Raw genomic sequence first — 14,462 nt, 5'->3', positions numbered from 1 at the left:
CTTTGCGGGTATTTGACTGTGTCGGTGTATCTGGCATCCGGACCTTGCCTGTGTCTTTGCCGTAGGGCATCCACTTGGGCTTGTCTTCGTTCCTTGTGGTACAATTGGTGCTATGCATAGGGATTTGCAGATGTTTGGAGGAATTCTTTCTTTTCGGTCCGTGGTGGCCTATAAAGGTTTCACTGTAGCTCAGCCGTTGCAGCACTGATCTCCCGGTGGGCATGAGCTTAAGTCATTCTAACTGACTGGCTTTATGAGCTTCGGCTAATTCTTGCCAGGTGTTGTGTATGCCCATCTTGAGAAGTCTCGTAGTCAAAGCCGTAGATGGTAGGCCTAGGGCAGTTTTGATGGCTTTGCATATTTGAATGTTAATTTTTTTCTACCTCTGATGAGATCTAGAATATTGGCCAGTGTACATGATGAACAGGTTGGGAGAGTAATGAGTTGAGGTAACATGAAGTGTAGACAGGAATGAAGGAAAATATGCCATTGAGCGTGAGCAGCTGTGACAGATTCTGTTGTCCAGTTAATAATGGAGAAATTAAAATTGCCATAAATGATCACAGTAGAATGCCAAAATAGCATATGCACTTCATTGAAAATGTTTTGAAACTCGCTTAAAAATGCACGATTTACATCCGGAGGGCAGTAGTATGCACTTATGAGAACATTCTGCTTGAGCATTGAAGTGAAATGAAAATGTGCTCTAGGAATGAACGAATGCCAGTTGGAACTGCAAGAATTTATTTTTTTAAAGCTATGAGCATGCCACCTTCTATGCAGTTGCATCATTCACAACAAAAAGTGTTGCATGCAGATGTGCAAAGAAAAATTTTATAGGAGATGGTATCGTTTAGCCACGTCTTGATTAGTACAAGAAGAGATGTCACGCATGAATCAATGAGTGATGAAAGTGACATATATTTTGACATCACACTTCAACCTCTAGTGCATAAGAATGACAGGTTTGTAGACGTGTTATGGGTGTGTGGTTGCATAAGCTGTCAGTTTCCACACTTGCATAAGATGAAGGTTTGGCTTGTCATTCCAAAGCATGCTGAGACAGACGCACTGCACAGTTTATTTCCGAGTCCCAAACATATGTGTCGTTGTTGACCAAGAGCTTGTTAAAAACCAAGCAAGCTTAGTGTGAGCTGTCTCATACTGACTAGAATTTTTTAAAAATTAATAAGAAAATAAATATATCTGTCATCCTGATTGCTGATTTGCTGTTCCTAAGTGATGGAGTAGTGCGAAAGTGACATATTTTATTTGTACATATTGTACTCAAGCCACTGCAACAGTAAAAAAAGGAAAGAAAGGAAGGAAAATGTATATGTGAAATTATACAGATGGAGCATCCTTTTTTTTATGCTCAAGTAAACAATCAATATATGCACATGTGAATACGATATATGTGCATGCAATAACTTTCACCAGTCATATTATGTCAGCAAGACAGCAAGGTGGGCGAATTGGTTAGGATTTATCTTAGTTTTGGTAACAGCTAGCGCAAAGGTACGATGAGTAGAAAACGTTATTAAATACACGAGCAGGGCTGTTAATGGTTTGTGAACACTTTTCTGTAACGCTATGTGTTATATCCGCGTCCACAGCGACCAGGTCGGCATGGATAAGCGTAGGTTATGATTGAGCTCTTCCTTGTCATTTCACGCGCTGATAACCACGACTTATTACAATACGGCAGTTTCTTAACGTTTGCTAATCCGGCTTGGGCAAAGCTCCCGTCGTTGTGTGCCACCTCACGTCCGCCGTACGCGGTGCCGGCCGGGCAATAATAGATTGACTTTTGGATGGTAGTACGCTCGCTGCGTGAGGGCACCCCGCAGGTGAAGGGCACGGGAAAATAGCCCATTCTTACGACGCGGGGTTCGGTATGTGACCTGTGATTAGCCCGAGGGCTCAGATTAACTGCGTAGCTGTTGCGCGGCCCAATGCTTCGCGCTGCCCGATTGTAGACGGTGGACATTGTAACATATTTTAATTTCGCTTGCGTTTCGCTGGCGCAAGAACTTTCCACGACTCGCTGACTTCCCGTCTGTCGCCAATGAATGTTCCCCGGCCAGACGCTCCTAGGTCCAAGCCCGGCCCGGGCCCGAGTCAGCAATTGCTTGGCCGCCCCGAGCATCCTTGGACCGAGTTTGGCATATGCGGCCGACAACGCTTTCTGTCTGGCCAGCACTAGTAGTAAAATCGTGTTTTGTCAACAATTAAGTTAGCGTGTTGATGGTACGTGAAACGTCGATCGCTTCCGTATCGCAGCTCTGTTGGCATTAGCTTTTTTTTCTTATTGTGTTACACAATAGGTGCGATTGCGATCACTTTATTCTGACGGTTATGCTATGTTACGATAGAGCAGGCAGGCCGGATCGAGATGCCGTACTCGCTAGGGCCTTTCCTTGCCGTGCTGCGCGTACACTATCACCGATAGGTCGTTTATATGGACGGTAGGTAATAATAATAACGATAACCCCGAGAAAGGAATCCATTGACATACTGGCCCTGAAGATAGGTTCATGTTTGCCGAATCGCACCGTATGTATGCATGTATGACTCGGTCGAATTGGCACGTACAGTTGAGAAGCTCTCATGAGATATGCTCGCCGACGACATGCCGATGAAGTACTGTTTAGTATTTTTCTCGCACACAACTATGTAAACGAACTTCCTATTAGCGTGTAGACGAATGATGAGGGCGGCATATAGGTAGAGTACCGTACATATTCGCCTGAAGAGGAACATTACAAATGTGCACATGGTATTCACATTTTATTAATTTAATGATGATATATGTGGGCTGTGTGGACCTTTAGGGTGTAGTGTAATATGCAATGTAGGAATGAAGTATTAAGAACACAACAACATTTCTCATATGACCAACTGAGTAATAACTGAGTAGTAACTGACCAACCGCAGGAATGCCACTTGTAGCTTTTTCAACTGAGCTACCACATTTTTATCACATATGCAGCTAGGGTATGCAATCCAATTTTAGAACATGGCTTAATTAGCAAAAAGCTTTCATAATCTTGAATACAGTTAATGCATTAGAGGTGCAGCCTTAGTTACTGTACACATTGCATATTCTGCACACTGCAGAGCATTAATTTGCATAATTTGTTTTGTACTTTCTTCTGCATGTGGCTGCAAGCCTTTGTTTTCAAGAGTGCGCCTAGGAAGAAAAGTGTTTGTGTTAGGTTTGGATGATGCACTTCGGTGGCCAAGAGAAGAAACATGCAAATTATAATATTTTTTTATTAAGATAGCTGCATTGGACCAGCAGGACCTACCTTTCATACCATGATTAGGGCAAGACAGATGGCACCTGACAAAATCCAGAAAATGTATCATCCACTCTAAGTAATTGGTGAGCAAGCTTCAATACCATGAGGGGCCAGTGAGCCTTGGCTTTGGTATGACAGGAACAGTCTTGAAAATACCAAAACATATGTGCATAAGGGACAGGAGTTGCCTCTGTCTGAAACCCACTTATGACTCCATTATAAACGTAAGCAGCAGTGCTTGTGCCATGCCCTGCTGCTTAATTTCAGAGAGACTAAGAGATGAACGAAAGGCATAGATAGAAGCATTGAGAGGAGCATTATTTATTGTCCTTTGCACTAACATGCTGCAATTACCACAAATTATAAACACTGCAATAGTTGTCTCTAGCTTGCTCATTTTAATAATCGTTCCATTCACAGTCTCAACTCAACAGCATAACACAACATATTAACTTATTGCGCTAAAGTCTGAGAGTGTGTTGGTTACATATACTACATTTGGTTACATTTACGTACACTGGATGAGTGAGGGGCATATGAACACACTTAGTGCTGCTTTCCAACTGAGATTATTCAATCCATTGAGCAACCTGACTTTAAACTTTTGCAGGTGACTGTTCAAGTCAATGCACATACATTTACCCACATCTACTGTTTGTTCTATATTGATTTCTCTTTTACGAGTAATCGCTGTGGATTATAAGGGATATTACAATTAAACATTGAAGGCCATAATTATGAAAATAATATGGCCTTTGAAAACAAAAAGCATAGACAGGCCATCAAAATGAGAGCAAAAATAAAGAATAAAAATAATTGTTTGTTTAAAAAGAAGCCTAATAAGCTTATTAAATCACCCATGACATGCCTCTTAATTGGCTCTTGAAAGTTGAGCTCCAAGACTGGCATGCTGTGTATATCACTGACAGTAAGCACCAGACTAGCAATACCAGAGTAACAGGGGAATCACCCATTGCAATAACCTCTGAAAATTTAGTAAATGGAGTTAGAGAGCTCTTCTAAATCACCTTTCTAGCAGCGGAGTAACACTGTACCATTTTGGAACAATACATTTGTGTTTCTCTGACATGACCCAAATACCTCAAATGGATCCCAGCACATATGGGAGAAATAACCATGAATGGCCCTCCCAACCTCAATGAGAAGGCCGACCGAGCCGCGCGAGAACTAATCCACCGCGTCTCGAACAGTGACGGCGCAACACCCCGCAACCCCCGGGGAAAGGGGAAGGACTGCGGGAAGGCAACGACAACGAAGTAGCGATACGAGACAACAGGGACAGACTGGTCACGTACCACGACATACTGACACACTATACGAAACGAGGAGAAACATACCCACAACCCCGCAAACAACTCGACAGGTTTCAAGAAACAGATTGGAGGAGGTTGCAAACCAGAACATTCCGAAACCCAGTACATTTAGACAGAGTAAATTCAACACAATACCCAGACGCGAGCTGCAAGCTCTGCAAGCACGAACCCGCAGACAATGCACAGATCTCATGGAAGTGCACACAGATCAGATCGATATATCTAGAGGACAAGATAGGACAGGACCTTCTCGAGGAGCGATAGCTAAGCGCTCTGACTAGCTCGGAACTACACGACCAACTATGGGCTATCCAGTGGGCCCGGGCAGCAGTGGAAAGGCTATGCCTCACCGCACATAATGCCCAGGTGGCCTGAGCCTGGGCTGGAAACCTTGCAGATCCTTTTATCATTAAAGTTATTTCCGTACGTCCCTCCCTGGTTCAAAAAAATTTACCTTCCTAAACGCCATGTGCATCTTTAGAGGCATGACTTATAGAGATACACTGGCAATTTAATCTCTCCCCCATGGATGCTAAAAAGTCTCAAAAGGCAAAATGCTACTCGCTGATAGATGCTTCATATCAAAGAACATTTGCCCTTTTTACACACAATGCTTTGTTTAAGGCCACATTCAGAGCAAGTGAAAAGCACAATTAGGCCTATAATTCCCTGCCTGTAATGATACTTTGTACAAACTTGCTGTGAAACAGTATTGCATGAAGCTACACTGACTCTCTACAACTGCAGAAGATTACTCTTTTCATTCAGGCAGCAGTGACATTTCTTTCCATTCATAATAAGCGAGTCAAGATGCCTGTGCTCACATTATTAAAATTACGTATTTCCTGATAATAAATTGCAGTTAAGAATACTGCGTCCTTGACAGTGCTTGCAAAATTGATGCAGCAATGGCTGTCAAACTTGAGCGTAAGAGCATGTGTCGCATCAGAGCAAACTTTTCGGGGTAGAAAGACTGTAAGTGAGCCTGGCACAAGAGGTGCGGGTAGATACATGTTCTTGATGTTGTTGTGTTCTTTGTTATCTGCCATGGCATTGAAAAGGCCAGAGATGTGTCCCTGTACCTAGTGTAAGCAAGCATTAAAAGTGAGTAGTTGTGAAGCTTGTGTATCTTCTGACAAAGCCATGTGGCTTTACTGTCTTGCTTCAGCTGCTAAATGGCACTCAAGGAATTGGTGTGTCTGTATTTGGGTGAAGTTTGATAAAAATGAGGCTGCCTCATTGGTGTCATGTGTGACTTTACCGTGTACCAGCCCCGTTCTGCAGACTCTTGTCATGTATGGTATGAAGCTCAAGTAGAGTTGCAGACATCCATTGTAGATTCCTTATTTTTATAAAGAGGGAAGTACTTAAGGCTGACTGATACTATGCTTCCATCTGTTGTAATAGCAGCGTCTGTACAAAATACATTGGTCCAAAGGAACATCAGTGTACAGCCGTGCCATGGCCATAAGTCTGTTCTTGCACCCAAGCAATCAGAAGTGACTGCAACATGCAACCTCTTTAATTCAAATGCTCATTCACATTGAATTAGCAATGCTGCCGTGGTGTTCACCTGGGCATGTTCTTGAGCGAACAGAGGGAGAGCAGCTATTGCCCTCATCACGTTCTGAATAATGATCTCAATCTGGTCCCTCTGCTTCAGTGAGGGCCAGTAAAACTGAGCCTGATAAATAATATGTGGCTGGAGTACAGACCAAACAGCATTACTGGCTATTTCGGTACAATCTTCTCCACATTTAGATGCAATCATTCATATCAGGTGGAAGGTTGACATTGGTGTCTTCTTTATTTTGCCTAGCCAATTTGATCTTGTTCCGGATTGGCGAACATCGAGACCAAGGATCCGTACTTCTATTTCTTGTAACAAGGACCAGTGCCGGTAGCCAGGAATATATTGGTGCATGTGTTGGGGGGGGTGAGCATTGTCTGCACATTGTCCTATGCCAGGTAAACAGACATGTTGGGTTCGGGGGCAAGGAGTTACGTTCCCGGTGTAGAGCATGCTGCAAAGCAATGCCGGTCTAGCCTGGTGTGGTTGGAAACGCCTTTCTCAAACTAATTGCCAATAATTGTTAGAAAGCTATATTGTGGCTACTTTTCCTTGCAGCAAGGTGTGTATTGTCCAAAACGAGTGATGCACGAATGATGGATGTCGCTGCACCTATTGCTGCCTGCAAATGTGAGCCACTATTCAGGAGCACAGCAGTACTGGACGGTAGTGCTAGTAAATTTACATAATTAGCAAGGCTTCAATATGCATACCCTGGAGTTAAATGTCATTTTTGATTAAAATGGCTGTGACATATGAGTAGGCTTTGTTTTTTGTGGCCGTTATCTTGCTTTCGCGCACCCCCTGGATGGGCTGTATTATTCTTGCATCTCTCTGACAACAAACATTTGCTTGTGAGTACTTCTTGCTACCTTTATTACTGATTTCTTTTCTTGATACTCAGATCCCTGTCTTTGCAATGTGGCCTCTGGCTGTTTATGTTCTTAGGAATGCAGACTTGTATGATGTTAACATATCTGAAAAGAAGCAGTATACACACTGAATACTTGAATGATAGAAAGCCACTGCTGTAAAATTAATGGTCAATCTCGGAAAGGGTCACCTGAATTGGCCACAATTAATAATTTACTGAAGCTATAAAAGCTGCTTTTCTGAATAAATTTTCCAAGACAAATACAGCAATATGCATGTCATGTTTGACGAGAATTCACGATTACCTGAAGCATATTTGCTTTGAGAATTAGTCCCAGGTGCCACAAGCACACTTGATGCAGTAGCTTGAAAGCAGTACAGTGACAGCCACACACCTCTACCACGTGGAATAAAAAAAATCCCAGACGGTAGCACACTACTCACCCAGTTGAAAAAAAAAACACATGTTGTCATTTATTGAAATTGCTCTTTATTTTTAAAAGTTCAATTCAGAACAAGTTACTACAGAGTGTATTAATGTTTATGTCGGTTTCCATATTACATACCCCTCTGTGGCAACAAAATGCTGCATATACGCAATCAGTCATGCATGCCCTCCTACAAAGAGTGAAATGGAAACTGAGTGAATCAAGTGACATGTGGCTCATTTGTAGTTGTAGGTAAACTTGATGGCTGATAGCACTAAGGGCAAGTAATAGTAGTATAAAGTTTATTTCTCTTAGTGGTTTGGGCGGTCGGTGCGTCCCTCAGGCCAGGGCTCCACTGATCTCTGTGGTTTGCTGGGCTTGATCGAGAAGAGCTCTCTGGCTCTCTACATCTTCACTAGCAAGCCAAACATCCCAGTGCCTGTTACTTGGCACTTACGCCGTAAGGGGCGAATTGGAATTTGGAGGCTGTAGTTTATACGTTCATGTTACGTGGGCAAGAGCTAGTTGGCAGCTCCTCGCACCAAGAACACATACTTTCATAGAATGCAGGGTGTACATTAGTGAGTATTTGTAGGTGTAGATATGTGTTAGTCTGTACACAGCGCGAATCCCTGGCCTGTTCTTCCATAAGGTTGGAGTGCGGGCGGCTGTATTTTTGTCTCTCTTTTTCCTGGTTTTCGAAGGTGTCGTGTGGGTCAATGGGAGTTCCTTGAAAGGACTGACTAGTGCTCGGATGCTTATTGCTCGAGCAGTTCGGTCCACCCTCTCATTTTCCTCGAGTCCAGAGTGCGCCGGGCACCAAATTACCACCTAGTGCAATTCTGTGAATTTTGTATGGGACGGTACCCGTCATGCACGAACAGCATGCTGCCTTAGAGTCCATATCATGGCCAATGCAGATTGTTTCTTTTGCTTCTGCATCTCGAAAGGCCAGCGCTATGGCTGCTGCCTCCACGGTGCAGGTTAAAGGGCTCCGAATGGAAGTTGTTATCCCTGTGGACCAATTCAAGGCCACTATTTTGAATTTGTCTGTTGCCACTCTACATGCATCTGTGTAGTATACGTCTGGATTTTTCACATTTCTTTTGTAAAGCCTTTGATTGCGCTTTTCTTCTGCTTTGGTGGTGTTCCGTGCTCATATTCTTTGGGATTCGTGAAACTAGAATTTCCTCTCTTGTTTGTCTGGGTAGCAAAACTGTTTTTTCTCAGCCATACTGCGCTATCAGGGGATATCATGCCTTTTGTAACAGAGCCTTTCCTTGTTTTGTAGAATTCAGATGTTCTCTCTGAGGCATGACCACATGCCGTGTCATGTTCTTCATATGTGTTGTGAATACCAAGAGCCTCCAGCTTTTTGGCACATGTGTTTTTGGGAGCCCTAGCTGCCCTGATGATGGAGCTCACTTTAGACATTTCAGCCTTATTTAGTTTTTGAAAGGGGAGGCAATAGGTCACCCTGCTAATAATTAATGCTCGCACAAGTCTGACTGCCTCCGCTTCTTTGAAGCCTCTTTTTTGTTTTGTGACTGTGTGGATCATTTGTGCCACATTCCTTGTTCTTTGTCTTAATGTTTCTAGCATGTGTGATGCCCTGCTGTTGTCTTGGTACAAAAACTCAGAATACATTCAGGTATGTGGACACCAAGGGCAAGAAACAAGGAAGGAAATTGAGATTGGCTGGGTGGTTTCTTTTGATGCAGTGAAACGTAACTAAAGTCCAAGTATGCATTCACACGACATCTGCACATGAACACGTTACTAAAATACATCAAAGCCTGACCAAGCAAACAAATTCACAGGCCTATTTGAATTTATTCCATTTGTCCTTTTCAGCACTGGTCAAACGTGCAATACATGACTATGAAAACACAGTTAGTGTCTGTATACAAAAAAAAAGAAATTGTAAGCTGTAACTGCCTGAAACTGTGATTTCTAATGCACAAACCTTTGTGCATAGACAACTTGATACAAGAAAGTGCTGGTACAGATTTCCCAGTGAAAATGCATGCAGTTTGAAGCCTATTTCACAAAACTGACAAAATGAACATAATTGTGTGCACACACTGCGTGCCTCCATTTAACACAGAAACAGGCTGGCTGTTCGCATTGTTCATGCTGCATAACAGTAATTTGCCGCCTTAAAAATAATGTTGCTGTGACGCAAATCGCTCCCAGTTGAAAAAGACAACAGGAATTCCTGTCGCAACTACGGAAATTTCTGTTGTACGACAGAAGTTCCTGATGTTTCTGTAGTTGCGACAGACATTTCTGACATTACGACATAAATTCTGATGTCCCAACAGAATCATCCTGTCGTGAAGACCAAGAGTTCTGAAGACGCAACAACAACTTTCTATCGCAACAGCGATTCTGACGTCGCAACAGGAACTCTCTGTCGGGACTACACATTTTCGGTCGTGGCGTTAGAAATGTGCCACTTTCTGTCGCAGCGACATAATTTCTGACGCCGCGACAGAAGCGCTTTCAGTCGCGACGTTTTAAAATTGTATGTCAATTTCGCATCGGTGGTGTACCCTGTACTTTTCTCTTGCGCGGTATTCAATCGTGCTTCTCTGAAGCCGGCAATGCTGATAGCACAGACACCGGTATTGAAGTCGACGTGGTCAATTGTTATAATTGTGCCGTGACGACGAAGCACCATAAATGCCCTACCGGCCTCCTCAAAATCGGTCGCTGATGAAAATCATATCATCTGCGGGAATGGCTGCGTATCCGTTTTGTGTTATTTGGTAAGATGTGGCACACAGGCCTGTGGACTTACATGTGCCGTTACACTGACACAGTTAACTTCCAAGAAATATTGCATAAGCTTTTACAAAGCGAAAAAGAAGTTTTGGGTTGTTCCACAAAGTTGCGTGAAAAGCTGTCTCGCTCGGGTCTCATTATTCTGGTACAGCGCTGCCGAGAGATGCCAGTATGCTGTCAGAATGAACAATCATCCACGAATGTTTATGTAGCTATCTTGCATTGAACACAGAATTATATGCGCGCTAAAAAGTGCAGAGCGAGAGACAACTGTCGAAATTAGCAGTAACAACCTAACAGTGTCCCCGGTCACCGTTGTCTACTTCTGTATTTCTTATTTAATATGGATATCCTACAGCAAAATCGATGTTCTAGCACTACAGAAGGTACCTGTCGATGGTAAGAACACTTTTACTTTTCTAGAGATGCGGCAGTTGACGCGGTGGAATGAAAGCACATGTTGACTCCTAAAATGCAAATATAAACATAAACGCAAAGTGTTTGTATAGCTGGAATATGCACCAAGGGCACATATTCGGCGTGGAAGAAGAAGAAGAAGCCGTGTGGAACGGCTGTGCTCGAAAATGCTCTCTGCTGGAAACAGCGTATCGGCCCCAGGCCGAGGATCGTCGACCCCGTTTTTGACCGAAGATGCAAGTTACAAAGTTGTCCTCCCGCGTCTACCAACCGGTAACGACGTTTTGAATTCTATCTTCCTTCATGCGGACTTGAGTGGCAGACCATACCGTGCTCCTGACTTCCGAGACGCTCTGCTTGAGGTAGTGAATACTTCAGATATTGTAGGTGTCGGACAGTATCAAATGAGCCATGTATGGATGGTTACTTGCGCTAGTAGTGCGGCAAAACAAACTCTCGTCGCTTGTGGTGAGCTCCGTGTCAAAGGGCTGAAGTGCATGGTGATAGATCCGGAGACTAAAAACATCAAGCTTAAATTACTATGGCTTCCACCTCACCTTGAACCACGACGCGTTGAAGAGGCGTTCCAGAGCTATGGTCAGGTGAAGTCGGTGGAGAGAGAAGTATGGAGGTGCACTGGTATGGAACAGTGGGTGACAACAAACCGGGAGGTTTCCTTGGTGCTCAAGGACACTATCACCGTAAGCTCAATACCGCACATTATGTCCATTTATGGACACCAGTGCCTCGTACTTATCCCCGGTAGGCCTCCGCTGTGCCTTCGTTGCAAGCGTGTGGGACACGTTCGTCGACAATGCAGAACACCGAGATGCTTACAGTGCCACCGATTTGGTCACTCAGCGGACGCCTGCGTGTCCACATACGCCAATAAGCTTCGTTCTAGGCAATATAACGCAGACGAGCCACAACTGGACCATCTCATGGATTCTACAGAGGTAGTAGATGCCACCGGAGAGACTACAGGTGGCATTAGGGACGAAGACCAGGAGTCCTTGAAGCCAACGCCAAGCAGTCACAACAGCCCAAGTAATACTAGCGAGGCTACAGGCGAGGATGACTCAGTTTGCCCACCTGGCCTAGCAAGCCTTAAAGAAAAGCCCCCTGATGACAAGGAAGAAGAGGAAGAGGCGATGGACATAAGTCAGACAAGGAAACGTCCGGCACCATTCAACGACGAAGCAACAGCAAGTGCACTACAGGCGCCCGAGAAAGTGTCTCCTATTGCTCAGCGACCTCCCTCTCCTGGTAATAATGTGCCGCGCCGGTTTTATCAGCGTAGTCAGGAGAGTGCCACAAAGAAGTCCAAAGGGAGCAAGACCACAGATTTACCTGTGGCCAAGGGCGATAAAACACAAAAGCTTTAGGTGAGCAAAATGGCTACCGCCTTCACCCTCCCCTTATGTGTAGCGACACTCAACGTACGTGGGCTGAGGAATATAAGACGCCAGCAGCAGTTACTACACGTGCTTAGGCAGCATGAAGTTGATGTTGGTGCAGTGCAAGAGACAAAGATATCGTCTGCTGGTGATTTCAACCTTGCGCTGCAAACTTTTCAACCTGATTACGAGGTGTGTATTAGCCAAGCATGTGGTGCTTCCGCTGGATGCTTTTTGTTAATCAGAAAGCAGTTAAATCATTCTTCATTGTCGCTACGTGTTGATGGGGAAGGCCGCCTTATATGCTGTGACCTCTCTTTTCATGGCCGTAATTGGCGGTTTATTTGCGTTTATGCTCCCTCAAAAGTTAATGACAGGAGGGCTTTCTTCCTCTCACTTGCTCCGCTCCTAGATACTGACAGAGATTTGGTACTGTTGGGAGACTTCAACTGTGTTTGTGATTCCAGAGATCACTCATACCTAACTAATCGTTATGATGCAAGTGCTACTTTCCTGCATCAGTTAGCGGAAGATCACAATCTAATAGACGTGGGAGCCTACACACCTTCTTGGGTGCGGTTCACGCACTTTCAAGGCGTCTCCCATGCTCGACTTGATCGTGTGTATGTTTCGACGAATCTCTGGTCTCACATCCACAACTACGCCGTGAAGCCTGTATTTTTCACAGACCACTGTTTAGTAGCTGTTTCATGGGGTCCTCGAAAATTTCGCAAGTTTGCTCCAAACTGGGCACTGTGGAAACTTAATACACAACTTTTACGAGAGGAAAGTTTTGTAAACAAAGTGAAAGAATTATGGCTAGAAATAACACAATGTCAAGAGCTTCCATTGTTTGCTCAATGGGAAATGTTCAAAAATAGAGTGAAAAATGAGGCGATTGCCATTTCATGTGACCTGTCTCAAAGAAAAAAAGCTGAAAAGCATTACCTTCATGATCTACTGCACAAGCTGCACGCTTTCGAAAGCCAGGAACCAGGATTGTATAGTGATGAAATAAATGCAGTTCGCGCACAAATACAGAAATATGAGACGGAAGTGTACAAAGGAGCAATGGTACGTTCACGCACAACTCGCTTCACAGAAGAGCAGCCCACAAAAAGGGCTCTCGGTGATGAAAAGCGATATGCGCTTTCCAAGCAAATATTGGAAATTGAGTCTGGTGGGTCTATATACACAGAAACGTCCCAAATAATAAACCTATTTGAAGCTCATTATAAAGATCTTTTCACTGCAATTAAGCCTCAGAATGGATACGAAGAAAACGCTGATCAGTTTATTTCGCTTATGCCACACTTAGAAGAAGACGATCGCCTCAGCGTTGATGGGCCAGTCACTCGAGAAGAAATTAATTTTGCCATCGAAACGCTTCAGAAAAACAAGACGCCTGGCCCTGATGGCCTTAGTGCGGAATTTTATATAAAATTTCAGGAATTCCTGTGTCCTTTTCTTGAGCAGCTTTTCGAGGAAGCCTATCAGTATGGTGAGCTTCCTCCATCTTTCTATCAGTGCCACACAACCTTGATACCAAAGAGCACTGATGATGAAATAATAAAGAGGGTAAACGGATATAGGCCGATATCGTTGTGTAACGTGGATTACAAGATATTTGCAAAAGTACTGACAAATAGATTGCAAACAGTCATTACTAAATTAGTAGGTGATCATCAAACATGCGGAATTCAAGGCCGCTCTATACAGACAAATGTTCATATCGCACGTTCAGTCCTTGAGTGCATAGAGGGTAGTACGGATCAAGTAGCTCTTCTCCAGATTGACCTCACCAAAGCTTTTGATAAGGTTCAACACAAATTTTTGTTCCAACTACTGCGACATCTTCAGTTAGGGGATGTATTATACAATGGTATAACACTTTGTTATAAACATTGCACTACAAAGTTAATTGTGAACCGTACCCTCTCAGATATAATACAGGTACAGTCATCCGTTCGTCAAGGTTGTCCTCTCTCGCCTTTACTCTTCGCCATATACTTAGACCGCTTTGCTTAAGCGTGCTTTGCGACTCGAGCATTAAAGGATACAGGTATGCCGATGAGGAAATTAAAGTGCTAGCTTATGCAGATGACATTGCCTTCTTTTGCGTCGATAAGCCAAGCATTGCCAAGGCAATAGACGCTACCCTGCGTTTCTGTGAGACTGCAGGAGCTACTGTAAATTTTGGAAAAAGTAGAGGCTTTTGGCTAGGCATGTGGGCACTCACTCCCTCTATATTCGCGAATATTCATTGGAATCAGTCTCCGTTGCGATATCTTGGAGTACCTCTCGATAACTTCCGTAATAGTGGACCTCATTGGACGTCCACGATAACAACT

The 14,462-nt window shown here is 43.8% G+C and overlaps 1 protein-coding gene across 1 annotated transcript; it reads left to right on the top strand.

Moving 5' to 3' along the window:
- The first annotated feature begins 10,846 nt into the window (after nt 1–10,846).
- LOC126535400 (uncharacterized) lies at nt 10,847–13,789 on the top strand. Its single transcript, XM_072289052.1, has one exon. The coding sequence runs from the start codon at nt 10,882–10,884 to the stop codon at nt 12,097–12,099; it is 1,218 nt and encodes a 405-aa protein (XP_072145153.1). The 5' UTR covers nt 10,847–10,881; the 3' UTR covers nt 12,100–13,789.
- Nucleotides 13,790–14,462: the final 673 nt, after the last annotated feature.

Source organism: Dermacentor andersoni, chromosome 7 (assembly GCF_023375885.2).
Source record: "Dermacentor andersoni chromosome 7, qqDerAnde1_hic_scaffold, whole genome shotgun sequence".
NCBI classification, from domain to species: domain Eukaryota; kingdom Metazoa; phylum Arthropoda; class Arachnida; order Ixodida; family Ixodidae; genus Dermacentor; species Dermacentor andersoni.
Note: the sequence above shows the minus strand (reverse complement) of the source record. Positions and strands in the feature narration are given on the sequence as shown.

Excerpts from the sequence above, each read along its gene's own strand:
- LOC126535400 (XM_072289052.1), top strand. The coding sequence starts at position 10,882 with ATGCTCTCTGCTGGAAACAGCGTATCGGCCCCAGGCCGAGGATCGTCG.